Here is a 15357-nt window from a genome sequence, read left to right on the forward strand (position 1 = left end):
AAACATGTTGTTTACAAAATTAACCTAAAACATTAGGATAAACCACAGAGTGGAAGATGATATTTCAATACATAACCAACAAAGGACTTGGATTCAGAATACATAAACATTAGTTTGTGGTATATTATATGGATATACCACAATTTGTTTATCCATTCACCTGTTGATGGCCATGTGGATTATTTTTCATTTTGGCTATTACAAATAGAATTGCAATGATATTACTGCAATAATTACAACTGTAATTATTATTACAATTATATATGTCTTTATATAAACACTTGCTTTAATTCCTCTTAATCTTTAGAAGTGAATTGGTTGAGTGATTCAATAGGTGTATGTTTAAACTTCTGAGAAACTGCCAAACTGTTTCCGTAAGTGGTTGTACAATTTTATTGATATATTTCCACCAACAGTGTATGAGAGTTTGAGTTGCTCCACATTCTTGCCTATACTTAGTATTATCAGGGTTTTTTTAGTATATATATTCTAACAGGTGTATAAATTTATTTGCATTTATCTAATGACTAATGATACTGAACAATTTTCGTTTATTGGCTATCCACAAATCTTTGGTGAAGTATCAGTTTAAATTTCTTGCCTTTTTTTAAATTGGGTTGTTTTATTCCTGAGTCTTGAGAGTTCTTTGTGTATTCTGAACACGTATGCTTCATCACGTATGTGATTTATATTTTCTCCCATTCCATGACTTATTTTTCATTCTCTTAACTGCCTTCTGAAGAGCAAAAGCTTTACACTTTCATGAAATCAAATTTATCAAATTTTTTCTTCTATGGATCATACTTTTAGTGTCATATATATAAAGAAATCTTTGTGTAACCCAAGGTCACAAAGATTTAGTCTTATGTTTTCTTCTAGAAGTTTTTATGATTTTAGTTTTTAACACTCAGGTTTATGATCTATTTGGGGTTAACTTCTGTATATGGTACAAAGTATGGACTTTTTTCTCAACTAACCCAGCACTATTTGTTGAAAGGACTGTCCTCTCTGCAATTAATTGCCTTTGTACCTGTGTTAAAATCAACTGGGAACATATCTATGGGCTTTTTAAAAATCTCTCTGTATGTCCCACTAATTTGTCTTTATACCAGCATTCATAGTCTTAATTGCTATGCTGTATATTATGTCTCAAAATCAGGTAATAAAAGTCTTCCAACTTTCTCTTTTTCAAAATTGTTTTGGCTATTCTAAGTCCTTTGCATTTTCATATGAATTTTAGAATTCACTTACTTTCTACAACAGAAAAAAACCCTAACCTGCTGGAATTATTATTTTGCATTAAATATATAGATTTATCTGAGAAGAACTGACATAATAATATTGAATCTTCTGATCCATGAACGTGGTGTATCTCCATTCACTTCGTTCTTTTATAATTTCTCTCAGCAATGTTCTATAGTTTTCAGTATACAGGTCTTAACACATTTATCAGATTTATCCCTAAGTATTACATACTTTAATTGTTTAAGAAAAACTTCAATTTCCAATTACTTACTGCTAGTGTGTAGAAATACAATTTATTCGTACATTTATCTTGTGTCCTGCAACCTTTCCATACTCAGTAGTTCTAAATATTTTTCTTTTGTAGATTGCTACATAGATGATAATGTCATCTGACAGAAAAGGGCAGCCTTATTTCTTTCTCTGAAATGTGGATACCTTTCACTTTTTTCTGTTGCCTTTCTGCACTGGTTACAATACCTAGCACAGTGTTGAACAAATGCAGTAAGGAGTGTACACTCTTGGCTTGTTCCTGATACTAGGGGAAAACATTCAGTCTTTCACCTTTAAGTACGATGTTACCTACAGGTTTTTCACAGAGGAGGTTCCTATCTATTCCTAGTATGATAAAGTTTGGGGTTTTTTCTCCAGGAATGATGTTGGGTTTTGTCAAATGCTTTTCCTAAATCTACTGAGATGATCAGATGGTGGCATTTTGTTTTTTGTTTTGCTTTAGTTTATTGATATGATGACTTATACTGATTAGATTTTGAATTTTAAACCAACCCTAAGTTACTGTGATAAACCCTGATTGGTCATGATGTATTAGCCCTTTTATATTGCTGAATTTGATCTGCTGTTTTTCAAAAGATGTTTGCATCTAAGTTCATAAGGGGTACGCATCTATAGTTTTTTTGTAATGTCTATGTCTTATTTGGGTATCACGATAATGCTGGCCTCCTAGAATCGCTTGTAAAGTTCTTACTTTATCCTCTATTTTCTGGAAGAATCTGTGTAGAACTGTTATTATTTCATTTACATTTACCCTAATTTTTACCACTTCTGGAGCTCTGCATTTCTTCATGTAAATCCAATTTCCATCTGGTATTATATTACGTCTGCCTTAAAGAACCTCCCTCACCATTTCTTGTAGTGTAAGTCTAGTACAATGAATTCTTTCGATTTGTTTGTCTAAAAACAAAATAGTTTTTTGCCTCCATCCTTGAAAGATATTTTCACTGGGTACACATTTCTTGTTGATCTTTTTTGCTGTTGTTGTTGCTTTTGCTTGCAGTACTTTTAATACAACATTCCACTGCTCCCTGGCCTGCGTATTTTCCGACAATAAGGCTGCTTAATTCTCACATCTGTTCCTCTATATTTAACATTTCTTTTGTCTCTGGCTGTTCCCAAGGCTGTCTCTTATTTTTCATTTTCAGCAGTTTGATCACGATGTGCCTAGGAGGACGGTGTGTGTGTATTTACCTTGCTTGGGGTCCTCTGAGCTTCTTGGGTCTTTGGCTTGTTGTCATTGATTAATCTCAAAAAAGTCTTGGCCATTATTTCTTCAAATAGTTCTTCTCTCTTCTCTCATTCTGAGACTTTGATTGCAGGTGTATTATACCACTTTATACTGTCTCAAAGCCACTGAATGCTCTCTTGTATTTTTTCATTCTTTTTTATCTTTGTGTTTCAGTTTAGATAACTTCTACCTTCAAGTTCACTGATTCTTTCCCCAGTTGGCCCTTTTGGAGAAACGCTTCATCTCTGATATCATCCTTTTTTTATTTCTAGGATTTTCATTTGATTCTTTTATAGTGCCCAACCCACTGCTGAAATTCCCTGTATGTCCGTGCATGTCACTGTGAGGAAGCGGGCAGTGCTGTGTCCCCTGTTCCGCAGCAGCAATCCTCACCATACCTGCACCACCAGGAGGTCCTCTCCAGTCTCCTACCCAGGCCAAGGCAAGCAGGCCTGGGGAAAAGAGCTCACAAGTGAGTGCAAAGTTCCCTTGTGCCTGCAGCTCTGAGTTATTTCAAACTGACATGTGAGCCCGCAGATCAATCTTTAAAAACTTGTCAAAATTTTAGCTGATTTTTTCTAACAATTCTTTGGGGTGGCCACGTCTTCCTCTTACACTCTTGTCAGAAGTCAGTGTCTCTGTGTCCCATCTTTCCTCAGAGAGCTCTTCTGAATACAGTTCACTTGATTGCTTTGTGGCCACTTCTGACGGGCTCAAGAAAAGTTATGATGATGTGAATTTTGTGAACAAGCTATTGTTGTTAGAATGGGAGTGATGTTTTCTTGCATACATCTATATCCTAAGTAGAAGTGGAACTGATTGTTTTGCTTCTGAGCCCTGAATATTCCTTTCTCTCTTATAAGCTTAACCATACATTTAAAAGAATGCTTGTTGTACTTTATCTAGAGCTTCTAGATGTTCTGATTTGGGAACATATTCTAGGCTATCCGCTTCACCACACTGCCAAAAGCCTAGTTAATCCATACAGTTTTAAGTCAAACATTTCAGACCTTTATTACAGTGGAGTATGTGAATATCTTCTTTGTTTTAGAGTCTTGCAAGGATTGTAAATTAAAATATCCATAAATTATCCTTTGTATCATCCAGATGCCTAAAGTCAGAAACAATATTCAAGTATTTCTGTGATAATGGTGGTCCCATTATCACAGAAATAAAAGATTTTCTAATTAAGAAATTCAGAAGTTCCAGCTCATTTTTATCCTAGGCAGGATAAAAATAACAAATGATTGAATGACTAAGAAGCACATGTGAGAACACTGGTCTCCACTAGAATTTAGCTTACTGAAAGGGAATATTTTTAGATCTATTAAGAATATTAGCTTATGTAACTTTTTATAAATGCCCAGAAAAAACTATATTTGCAGCCAGTGTTTCCACTGAATTTACTATTATTGTCTAATAATTAATGATGTTACTCTATTTTGTCCTTAAACACAAATGGATATACATAAAAAGATATAACACAGATATTACTTTCAAAGTGCATTGTGATCAATGTATTTTTATTTTTGAGCTGTAAACCATAGAAGAAAGAGTCATTTTATACCATCTGTCCATGCTCTCTAATTCCTTTGGTTAATTCTACTTTTTTTCTTAGTGAACTGGAAGAATAAGTTACACAATTCTATACCTCCTATCCCACAAAAACTCCTCATAAGGCCCATTCTGACCCTGATGATTTTTCTCCATCAGTCTGACATTATAGGAATAACTTCACTTTCTTCTTCACCTTACTTCACATCAGAGTGTCCTTCAATGCTAAGCCTGTCAGTAGAGTCCTACTCTACTGTGGGCTTTTTATGACCTGTAGGGAGTATGGAACATCATGTTCTGGAACATCATGTGCTGCTTATTATGTATAACTGTGTTGCCTTTACAAAATCCTTGTGCTTTTTTCAGAACTTAACTTTTAATTTATCTCAGAAAACATCACCTAGAGTGAGGAAGACAGGTACTTTTATTTTTGAACTGCAAACCAAAGGAAAAAGCAATTTGTATCATCTGTTTGTGCTCTTTAATTCTTTTAGTTAAGACTATCTCTTTTTTTCTTGGTGCACTGTAAGAATAAATTATATAATTGTATGCTTCAACAAAATATCATAGTCAAAACACTGAATTTTTTAAGCCTAGATTTTCTCAACTGTCAAATGAGAATGAATACATGGTGTGGAGTTGTTATAAGAGGTTTAAAAGGATGTGTCTAAAGCACTGAGCACAGGGCCTGGCCCACAGGAAGGGTTCCTCACATTATTATTATTGGTTATTCACATATCTGTGCCACTTAAAATAGACCTTAAAAAGTAAGTAAAGCTTTTAGTAACAAATATATTTATTTACATAGTAAAGGCTATCTACAAAAATTTTAAAATAAACTTTTAAAAATCTACCTCTATTCAGTAGATATAAAATGCTCAAATAATCACATTGGGAAAAACTTATAATAAAAGTAGAACTAATGAATCTTTTCAGAATCAAAAGATTCATAGACCACATCTACTGATCTCAAATGATTAAGTTTCATATTGATGAATTATGTCTCTTTTTTCCTTTCCCTATTATATATCTTTCTCCCACTCCTCCCCCAAAAACAGTCTCTCTAGAAACGTAAGTCAGCATTATATCACTCCACTGATATCCTGTTTTTACTTCTCATCCAAAAATGCCATTAGTGGATCAAGTATCACTGGTCTTTCAGATAGACACTTATTGTCTCAGAATATCAAGCTCAATCAATGCTCACTTTAAAATTATTTTTGAGTGCCTATTTTTGCCAAGCACTGTTCTAGATTCTGGGGATACAGTGATAAATCAGACTGACAAGCCTTCTGCCCTTATGGAAGAAAGAGAAAAGAAGGGTAGGTGATGAGGTCAGAAAGCTAGGCAGGGTCATTTTAGGGCATGGTAAGGAGTTTTACTCTATCTGAAATGGGAAGTTACTTGTATTACTTTCCTGTGGCTGGTATAATAAATTAGCACAAACTGAGTGGCTTAGAACAACAGAAATGTATTCTCTCACAGTTCTGGAGGCCATTAGTCCTAAATCAGTATCACTCAGCCAAAATCAAAGTGTTGGCAAGGACACACTCCCTCCAGTGGCACTAGGTAGAATCAGTTACTTGCCTCTTCCAGCTTCTGGTAGTTGCTGGCATTCCTTGGCTGGTGGCCTCATCACTGCAATCTCTGCCTCTGTCTTCACACTGCCTTCTCCTCCATGTCTGGGCCAAATCTCCCTCAGCTTTCCTCTTATAGGGATACATCTGATGGCATTTAGGGCCCACCCAGATAATCCAGGATAATCTCCCTGTCTCAAGATCCTTAACCACATCTACAAAACCTCTTTTTCTAAATAAGGTAACATTTACAGGTTCCAGGGATTAGGACCTGATATCTCTGGGAGGCCACTGTTCTGCCTACGCACCACTTTAGTAGTTTTCATTCAAGAAGAAAAGATATGACTGATCTCTCTGAAAGATCTTTAAGGATCTCACTGAAGAAAAAAATTAACTATGTGAGATGATGGAGGTATTAATTAATTTGATAGGGGTAAGCATTTCACGATGTATACATATATTAAATCATCACACTGTACACTTTAAATATATACAATTTTATTCATCAAAGTAATGTGTAAATTGATCCTAAATAAATAAATAAATGAACGATCTCTCTGGCTGAATGGGCTCCAGGGAGCAAAGGGGAAGCAACAGGTCCAGTAAGGAGGCCTCTTGCAATAACCACAAGAGAGATGACTCAGGCTGAGGAACTAAAATTATACATTACATATTTGTTGCAGTCACAAAGAGCTAATGAAGAGGTTGTATAGCAGTTAAGAGAGAGGACCCAGGAGTCAGACTCCCTATTCAAACCTAATTATACCACTTGCTAGCACCTTGACTTTGGGCAAGTTACTCACCTAAGTCGCTTCTTCCTCAATCAAGTGACCCTTACAGAACTGCCATGAGCATTCAAAGAGATAAAAATGTGTAAAATGTTTGACAGAGTACAGTGCCTGACACGTCGTAAGACCTCAATAAATGACCTACAGTTATTTTTATCTCTTCCTGACGTTGCACATGTTTTAATAGACAATTTTACGCCTTATTTTGGTTCCCAAAATAAGTGAAAAAACAATAGCAGGGTTCAATAACTCAACAGGTAGACACTTTTTTTTTTGCACTTCATTTATAAAGGAGTCACTGATATTACATGGTTAATTATATCATTACTATTTTACATTTTATAAAGGACCACAGTGTTTTAGAAATTTATCTTGACAAAACAAATTCTTTCATTTCTAGACAACCAGAAGTTCAAGTCAAATCTAACATCCAATATTAATTCAACTTAATATATTGTGGACAGAATTCAAACTTAATCAATAAAGACCACAGAAAAAAACCTGTTTTCTTTTTCAAAAGATACCCTAGGATTAAATAATATAAAATAGATATAACTACTACAGTTGTTCCTTGAACAATGCAGTTTAGGGGAAATGCAGTGGGAAATCCACATATAACTTTACAGTTGGCCCTCCCTCGTACCCCAGGTTCCATAACCATAGATTCAACCAACTTCTGATCGTGTAGTACAATGGTACATATGTATTGAAATGAGTGATCTAACTGCGCTATCCTTCATCATCCACTTTGGATATAACTGAGAAAGTACACTTAAGAAATACTGTGGGTTAGCTCAGTTCTAATCCTGCCTCTCTTTCTGCCACTTTATTTTTAACCTTAAATTCCTTCATCTCTAAAACAGTGAAAATAGCAACCTATTTTTTAAAAACATTTTTCAGTTAATTCATTATTGTAAAGATAAAATGCAAATGAAAAAAAACACAAAAACAGAATCAAAAACATTTTGTTTGGTGAATTTGTTTGGTGAATTGTTTGGTGAAAGCCCAGAAATACCTTCATCACTTTATCTGATGTTCTTTAAGGTAAAGGTAAGGTACAGTAGGAGTTCTAAAAGCTGCTTATACTACTGTTATAAATGTGAAAAGAATCTGGGCAATGATTAACTTCTTACATAAAATAATTATTCATGTCTTTAAATCCTCTAAAAATAAGTCATTCACTGAAGATTAGCACTGGAGCGTATTCAAACTATTTTTCCCCATCGATTTAATAAATTATCAACCGAGACACTCAAAACCAGCAGAACCATATGGAAGCTCAAGCCAGAAATAATCTGGAAGTCATCCCTCGCTTTCCACATCTGATCCATTATGTAGTTCATTCTCTCCCAATAAATGCATCTTGGATGTATCCACCACTCTGTTGTCCTAATGAGCCGCCCTCGTGCTGCAGCTTCCCAACTCCTGCTCCAATCCACCCTCCACAGAATTAGCAAATGATCATTGTAGCATGTCCGTGGGATAAGTCACCGCCCTGCTTAAAGTCTTCAGTGGCTCTCCACTGACCTAAGAAAGAGCAACACTTGCATATCCTCCATCACTGTCCTCTCTTCGATTCACAACCCACCCCCACCCACTGGACTCCAACCACGCTTACCTCTCGCAGTTCCACCAAACTCTTCCTGCTCTCTCTGCCTGGACCACTCATTCCTGACTATTCAAATGGCTGTTTCCTCCTATCCCTTCAGTTTTCAGCTCTAATGATGTGTCCTTGACCTCCCAAAGCATAGTCAGTATCCTCCCACTCTCCCAACTCCCCCAATGCCCCCCTCACTTTATCCTGTTCTTTACACTCACTCACTTGTTTAATGGATGTTTCCCCCTCTGGAAACGTCCTTGGGGGTGAGTTCTCTGTTTTGTTCACCTCTGTTTTCTCACTGCTTAGAACAGTGCCTGGCACACGGGAGGTACTCAGTAAATTTTTATGAATGAATGAATGAATGAGAAGGCCGTTATTACTAAATGCTCATTTTGAGACACAAGATTGCTTTTTTTATAAAATTAGCTAAGAAATTATGGCCATCACAAGAGTGAATAAAGTGGCTATGTGCAATTTTTGTCATACTTTTATCAGTTGGAAGTAACCACTCTCAGAAGCAAGGCAGAATTAAAGAAGGTGCTGTGAGTACCAACAAGTCTTAATGGTATCCGAATACTATGATTTTAAATTATTTGCTCATAGGTTTTAGAATTTGATGTGGGGTTGCTTAAATGTTTAGCTGCCTACATTTTATATTAAACCCTCTATAAAAGTCATTATTATTGCCCCCATAAAGAAGTGTTTCCCATTTGCTTAATTCTTCAGCATTTTTACATAAATCAGAATCACACAATTAAATACTCTCCTATGGGGCCTCCCTGGTGGCGCAGTGGTTAAGAGTCCACCTGCCGATGCAGGGGATACGGGTTCGTGCCCCGGTCTGGGAGGATCCCATATGCCGCGGAGCGGCTGGGCCCGTGAGCCATGGCCACTGGGCCTGCGCATCCGGAGCCTGTGCTCCGCAACGGGAGAGGCCACAACAGTGAGAGGCCCGCATACCGCAAAAAGAAAAAAAAAAAAATATATACTCTCCTATGCTTGTTCTTTAATTGTTTTCCATAGTCTTTATGTCTTCCTGATATAGAATCTAATCTGGAGCTGTTTTCTACCTTTTTTAGTATAGGGCAAAATAAATGAGAGTCCTAAATAAATGGCTGCTACTAAGATTTTCTTAGTATATATTCATTAGTATACATTTTCTTTACATCCCTTTCTTCAGTTAATCTTCTGTATTATGAATTAAACTTAATAACTTTAAAGGCTTAATAAAATCTTACCCGCTCCAACTCAGTTCTATAGTTTCTGCAGAGACATTTGATTCTTTGTATAAATATGCTCTATACGTGAGTATATAGTATCGTTTATACATTCCCATGAAATCAAGATTTCTCAGGAGTTATTATTTAGTTAACTTTATTGTGAACTCATTAGCAAAGGATTTTTTTCAAAATAATTTAGGGACCACCTAAAGCTCACTACTGTCTATCCTTCATCTTTTACTCTTGCTTTATGAAACTTTTAACTTGCAGTATACAGCCTGTGGCCTGGATTTAGCCTGCTCAGCATAGAGTGTACACCGTGCTCAATATTTTTAGCTTTAAATTTAATTTGCTTATGTACAATAACTCCTTAGTTAAGAGGACCTAACCACCTGTTCCCTTCTACTACTGTTTAACTGGTACTCCCAGGTGACATGCTAACAAGCTTAGGTCAGTTGAATGTGAAATTAAACCTAGACTGTGTAGACTTAATTCCATTGAAATTATGGAATGATTTGGGAAAAACAGACATGAAAAAGCTTCATTCACTTTTGAATCACACGTGATACTAAAATAAACATCTTCTCAATTCACCACTGTAATCAGTAAAAAAAAAAAAAAAAAAAAAAAAAATCCATATTGCCTGCATAGAAATGTGGGCATCTTATAAAAATAACATGGTATATCCCTGATCTACATCACTGGAAACATGCCATATATGCCTAAAAATAAAACCCAAGGACACACTAATAATTACAGTATTTTAAACACATATAAATTAATTTAAAAATTATAAAATAGTTAAACCAAACAGAAAGCCAAAGCAAAGTCTACAAAACTCACTATTAGCAAATAGAATCCCCATTAGTAGGTAACCTCCCTGACCCCATCAGTATTGTAAGCTCCCTGAAGACACAAAGACATCATCTGTTCTGTTCATTCAAGTTCTAATAAAGAACAGCACTTTGCATATGGTACAAATAAATAATAAATAGATGTATTAAATATTTAATATTATATATTAATAATGAATAAATATTAAATAGTCAGAGAAAAGAAAGTTCTAGTAGATCAAATATTTTGTTTACGGCAGGAAAACTAATTCTGAAGGAATTTAGGAAGCAATTAAATATAAAACTAAAACTGCAATGGCCACAATTCAATCTTTAGCAGGCATCACGGTGATTATTAGGACTATCAGTTAAACTATATTATAAATGTTCTAGAAATACTCTTAATATATATTTAAGTCAACAGAATACCAAATAAGATAGCTATGATTTTATAAGACTAGGATTTTTTTTGAGCTACTGAAAACATTATAATGTCTCTACTGAGAAAATGATTAACGAAATCTTTACAGTTTAAGATCTAGATTTCTCCATTTCCATCAGCTAATTTCCTTAAATATTTTCAACATAATTCAAAATGTTTATCATAATACTTCCTCCACTCAAGGATTAGGTACAAAAGATCAGCCATCAAAAGCTCTGAAAATTTCTCCTGACAATGACAACGTACTACTGGGAAAAAACGGTGAATTCAAATCTTATTTCACAGCAACTTACTCTGACTTTTGGCAAGATTCTCCGAAGTGTCTCAGCAGGGTTCTGCCGCATCAGAAATGGAAGATTCGCAATCACGCTTGTTCCTTGGATATCTTGACCAGCACTTACAAAGAAAACACAAATTTAAAATTTGTAACTATAAATTTGTAATTATAATTTACATTATAAAAAGCAGGGATTAACTTGAAAACTGCTTTTTAATAACGAATACTCAGACTTCTGACAGTTTTAAACTTTAAACACATCATCTAGATATACAAATAAAGCCAGAACTGAAATTCCTGGCTTTAAGTCAATCTTATAACAAATGCATGAAGATATTAATTATGCTTATGCTAAAACAAGATTCTCTATCTACACACACATCTTGATGAAGTCTAAAAATTTTGAGACCATTATTAGTTACTTTAAAATTCTACCTTATTTTTTCCTGTGACCTGCCAGTTTGCTATACTTTATAAAAATATAAATGATAAATTTCATTATAGTAAAATATTAATAATCATAACAACAGCAGGGACAGCAACAAAATCAACTACAGCAGAATCATACAACTTTCTTCTAGGACAATGAAACTACCTATTGCACTAGATTGAGTCGCCAGAAACCTAACGATATATTCTATATTCTTAAAAGTCAGTAGGGTATATTTATATGGTAGCTTTTTGACAGAACATTCATTAGGTCACTAAGGCTTTACCAAAATAATCTGTGATACTCTAGTGGCCTAAATACCTCAAAAAAAGTGTTCCGATTCTTCCAAAAAACCACTTCCATGCAAAAAAATTATTTGTTTTTAAAACATAAGCTAACCAACATAAGTTGTGCAAGTACTTGAAATATATATATATAAAAGATGCTAGTAAATGTGGCACCACCTCAGAGGGAAATTCCACCTATCCTTAACTGACACCAATTTAAATGTTAATTACTGATGCCGTAATATTTATTTATCTTAACTAAAATTATTTTTACTTCACTCTTCAAATGGAATTATTTATTATATGTATATAAGACCTTAACATGTTTTTTTAAAGAATCTTTAAAGTATTATATTTATCTGCTTCAGAGTTTTATAAGTTCTGTTAATAAGCAGCATATTCTGATTAAATGAAGCTACCCTGCTGTGAAAAAAAGGCTTTTTCCCTGCTGCAGTACGGTAGGCTTTGAAATACAGGTCAGCACAATCATTCCACCATTCTCATCACTCTCTAAGTGAATACTTTAAAAGACAAAATCAAGAAGGAAAAGAGAAGGGAGGGAAACAGGAGACCCATGCCAAGGTGAGGAGAAGATCAAAAGACGGAAATTAAAACTGCATATAAGATACTACTTGTAGTGGATTGAATGGTAGCCACCCCCAAAAAATATGGCTACACCCTAATCCTGGGAACTGTGAATGTTATCTTAATTTGAAAAAGGATCTTAAAGAGAAATGTAAATCAAAACTAGAATGAGGTATCACCTCACACTGTTAGAATGGACATCATCAGAAAATCTACAAACAGTAAATGCTGGAGAGGGTGTGGAGAAAAGGGAACCCTCTTGCACTGTTGGTGGAAATGTAAATTGATACTGGGCATATACCCTGAGAAAACCACAATTCAAAAAGACACATGCGCCCCAATGTTCGCTGCAGCACTATTTACAATAGCCAGGCCATGGAAGCAACCTAAATGCCCATCGACAGATGAATGAATAAAGAAGATGTGGCACATATATACAATGGAATATTACTCAGCCATAAAAAGGAATGAAATTGGGTCATTTGTAGAGATGTAGATGTACCTAGAGACTGTCATACAGAGTGAAGGAAGTCAGAAAGAGAAAAACAAATATCGTATATTAACGCATATATGTGGAACCTAGAAAAATGGTACAGATGAACCAGTTTGCAAGGCAGAAATAGAGACACAGATGTAGAGAACAAACGTATGGACACCAAGGGGGGAACGCGGCAGGGGGTGGGGTGGTGGTGGGATGAATTGGGAGATTGGGATTGACATGTGTACGCTAATGTGTATAAAATGGATGACTAATAAGAACCTGCTGTATAAAAAATAATAAATTTTTTTATAAAAAGGATCTTGAGATAAAGAGATCATCATGGATTATCCCAGTAGGCTATAAACCCAATAACAAGTGTCCTTAAAAGAGACATTCAGGGGAAAAGACAGAACAGGAGGCAATCTGACCACAAAGCAGAGACTGGAGTGATGCTGCCACAGCCAGAGAATGCTGACAACCGCCAGAAGCTGGAAGAGACAGATTCTCCCCTAGAGCCCTGCTGACACCTTGATTTCGACTCAGTTGATACTGATTTCAGACTTTTGACTTCCAGAACTGTGAGAGAATACATTTCTGTTGTTTTAAGCCATCCAGTTTGTGGTAATTTACTGCAGCACCACAGGAAACAAATACACTACTAAAGAACTAAAAGAGAAGAGAAATATCTGAAAAAGTAATGTTTCACATGACAATGCCTGGCCCAAAGTAGAGGTTTAGTAAATGTCTCTTAAAAGGATGGATGAATGGATAGCTCACTGCATGAACTGATGTCAGGAATATTTAATATGAATTCAGTGAATTTCATGCACTGAATTTTTTATTCACTAACTTTGCAATTAGTTAAAAAATATGATCACTAATACCTCATAGAAGTGAAGACAAAATATTTCATGGAAAAAAAAGAAGCAGAAAACAAAAAACTAAATGGCAGATGTAAGACCCTAAATAGCAACAGTTACATTAAAGTTAAAAATCTAACTACATCAATTAAAAGACAGGGACTGGCAGAGTGGATTAAAGAATATTACTCAAGTAAATGCAGCCATAAGAAACTAATTTCAAATACCAACAGCATCAGCAGGTTGAAAGTAAAGGACAGAAAATGATAATATCACAGAAATACAAATCAAAAGAAAGCAGCTGTGACCATATTAATGTCAGATAAAGTGGACCTCATTGTAAAGAAAATCACCAGAGACAGACAAGGACATTATATAATGATAAAAGAGGAAGTCCACCAAGAAGACATAGCAATTCTAAATGTGTATACACCAAATACAACTGCAAAAAACAAAAACAAAAAAAACCTGACAGTACAAAAAGGAGAAGTTGTCTAGACAAATACACAGGTAGGTGGAGACTTCCACACCCCACTCTCAACAACGGATGGAACTAGACAGAATATCAAGGATAGAGAACTCAACAACACCATCAACCAATAATACCTAATTAACATTTATAGAATACTCCATCCAACAACAGTAGAATACACGTTCTTCTCAAGTTCCCAAAGAATATATACCATGAAAAACCACATCCTGGGCCATAAAAAAGTCCTCAACAAATCATACAGAGAGTTTTCTCTGACCACAGTGGAATCAAACTAGAAATCAATAATAAAAAGATAACAGAAAGCTCCCCAAATTCTTGGAAATGAAATAACATACTTCTACATAATAAATGGGTCAAAGTGGGAAATATTTTAAAGTATACTGAATAGAGTGTATTTAAAATACACTGAATTGGGTGAAAATGAAACACAAAATTATAAAACTTTCTGGAACACAGCTGAAGCATTGCAGAGAGAAATTTATAACAATAAATGCATACATTTATGAAAGGAAAGAGGAAAAAATCTCAAATCATTAAATTAACTTTCCACCTCGAGAACCAGAAGAAGAAATTAGTCACAATGCAAGCAGAGGAAGGAGATAATAAAGAGCAGAAATTAATGAAATAAAAACAGAAAAAAATAAATGAAACAAACACCCGGTTCTATTAAAGGATCAATAAAATTGACTAACTTTTAGCAAGACTGACAAAGTGAAAATGAGAGAAGACACAAATTACCAACATCAGGATTGAAACAGGAGATATCACTATAGCCCCTGCAGACATCGAAAGGATAATAAAAGAATGCTGTGAATAATTCTACACACATAAAACTGAAAACATAGACAAAATGGACCAAATCCTCAAAAAACACAAACTGCCACAACTCACCCACTACGAAATACACCATTTGAATAATCCTACAATTATTAAGGAAATTGAATTCATATTTTAAAACTCCTGAAAAAAACTCAAGGCCCAGATAGTTTCACTGAAGAATTCTACCAAACATTTAACGAAGGGTTAACACCATGCTCCACAACGTCTTCCTGAAAACAGAAGAGAACACTTCCTAAATCACTTATGAAGCTATTATTACACTGACAACAAAACCTGGAAAGATTGTAAAAAATATATATATATGTACATAGTAAAAAAAAATATAT

At 34.9% G+C, this 15357-nt stretch overlaps 1 protein-coding gene across 1 annotated transcript in view; it reads right to left on the reverse strand.

Annotated features, from left to right (window-relative positions):
* The window catches only part of PPP4R4 (protein phosphatase 4 regulatory subunit 4), a 122094-nt gene that overhangs the window by 68275 nt on the left and 38462 nt on the right, over positions 1-15357 (reverse strand). The window contains exon 3 of the mRNA XM_060097917.1: positions 11072-11174. Coding sequence (XP_059953900.1) covers positions 11072-11174 — 103 coding nt within the window. The remainder of the gene's footprint in view (positions 1-11071; positions 11175-15357) is intronic.

This window comes from Mesoplodon densirostris, chromosome 4 (assembly GCF_025265405.1).
Source record: "Mesoplodon densirostris isolate mMesDen1 chromosome 4, mMesDen1 primary haplotype, whole genome shotgun sequence".
NCBI classification, from domain to species: Eukaryota; Metazoa; Chordata; class Mammalia; order Artiodactyla; family Ziphiidae; genus Mesoplodon; species Mesoplodon densirostris.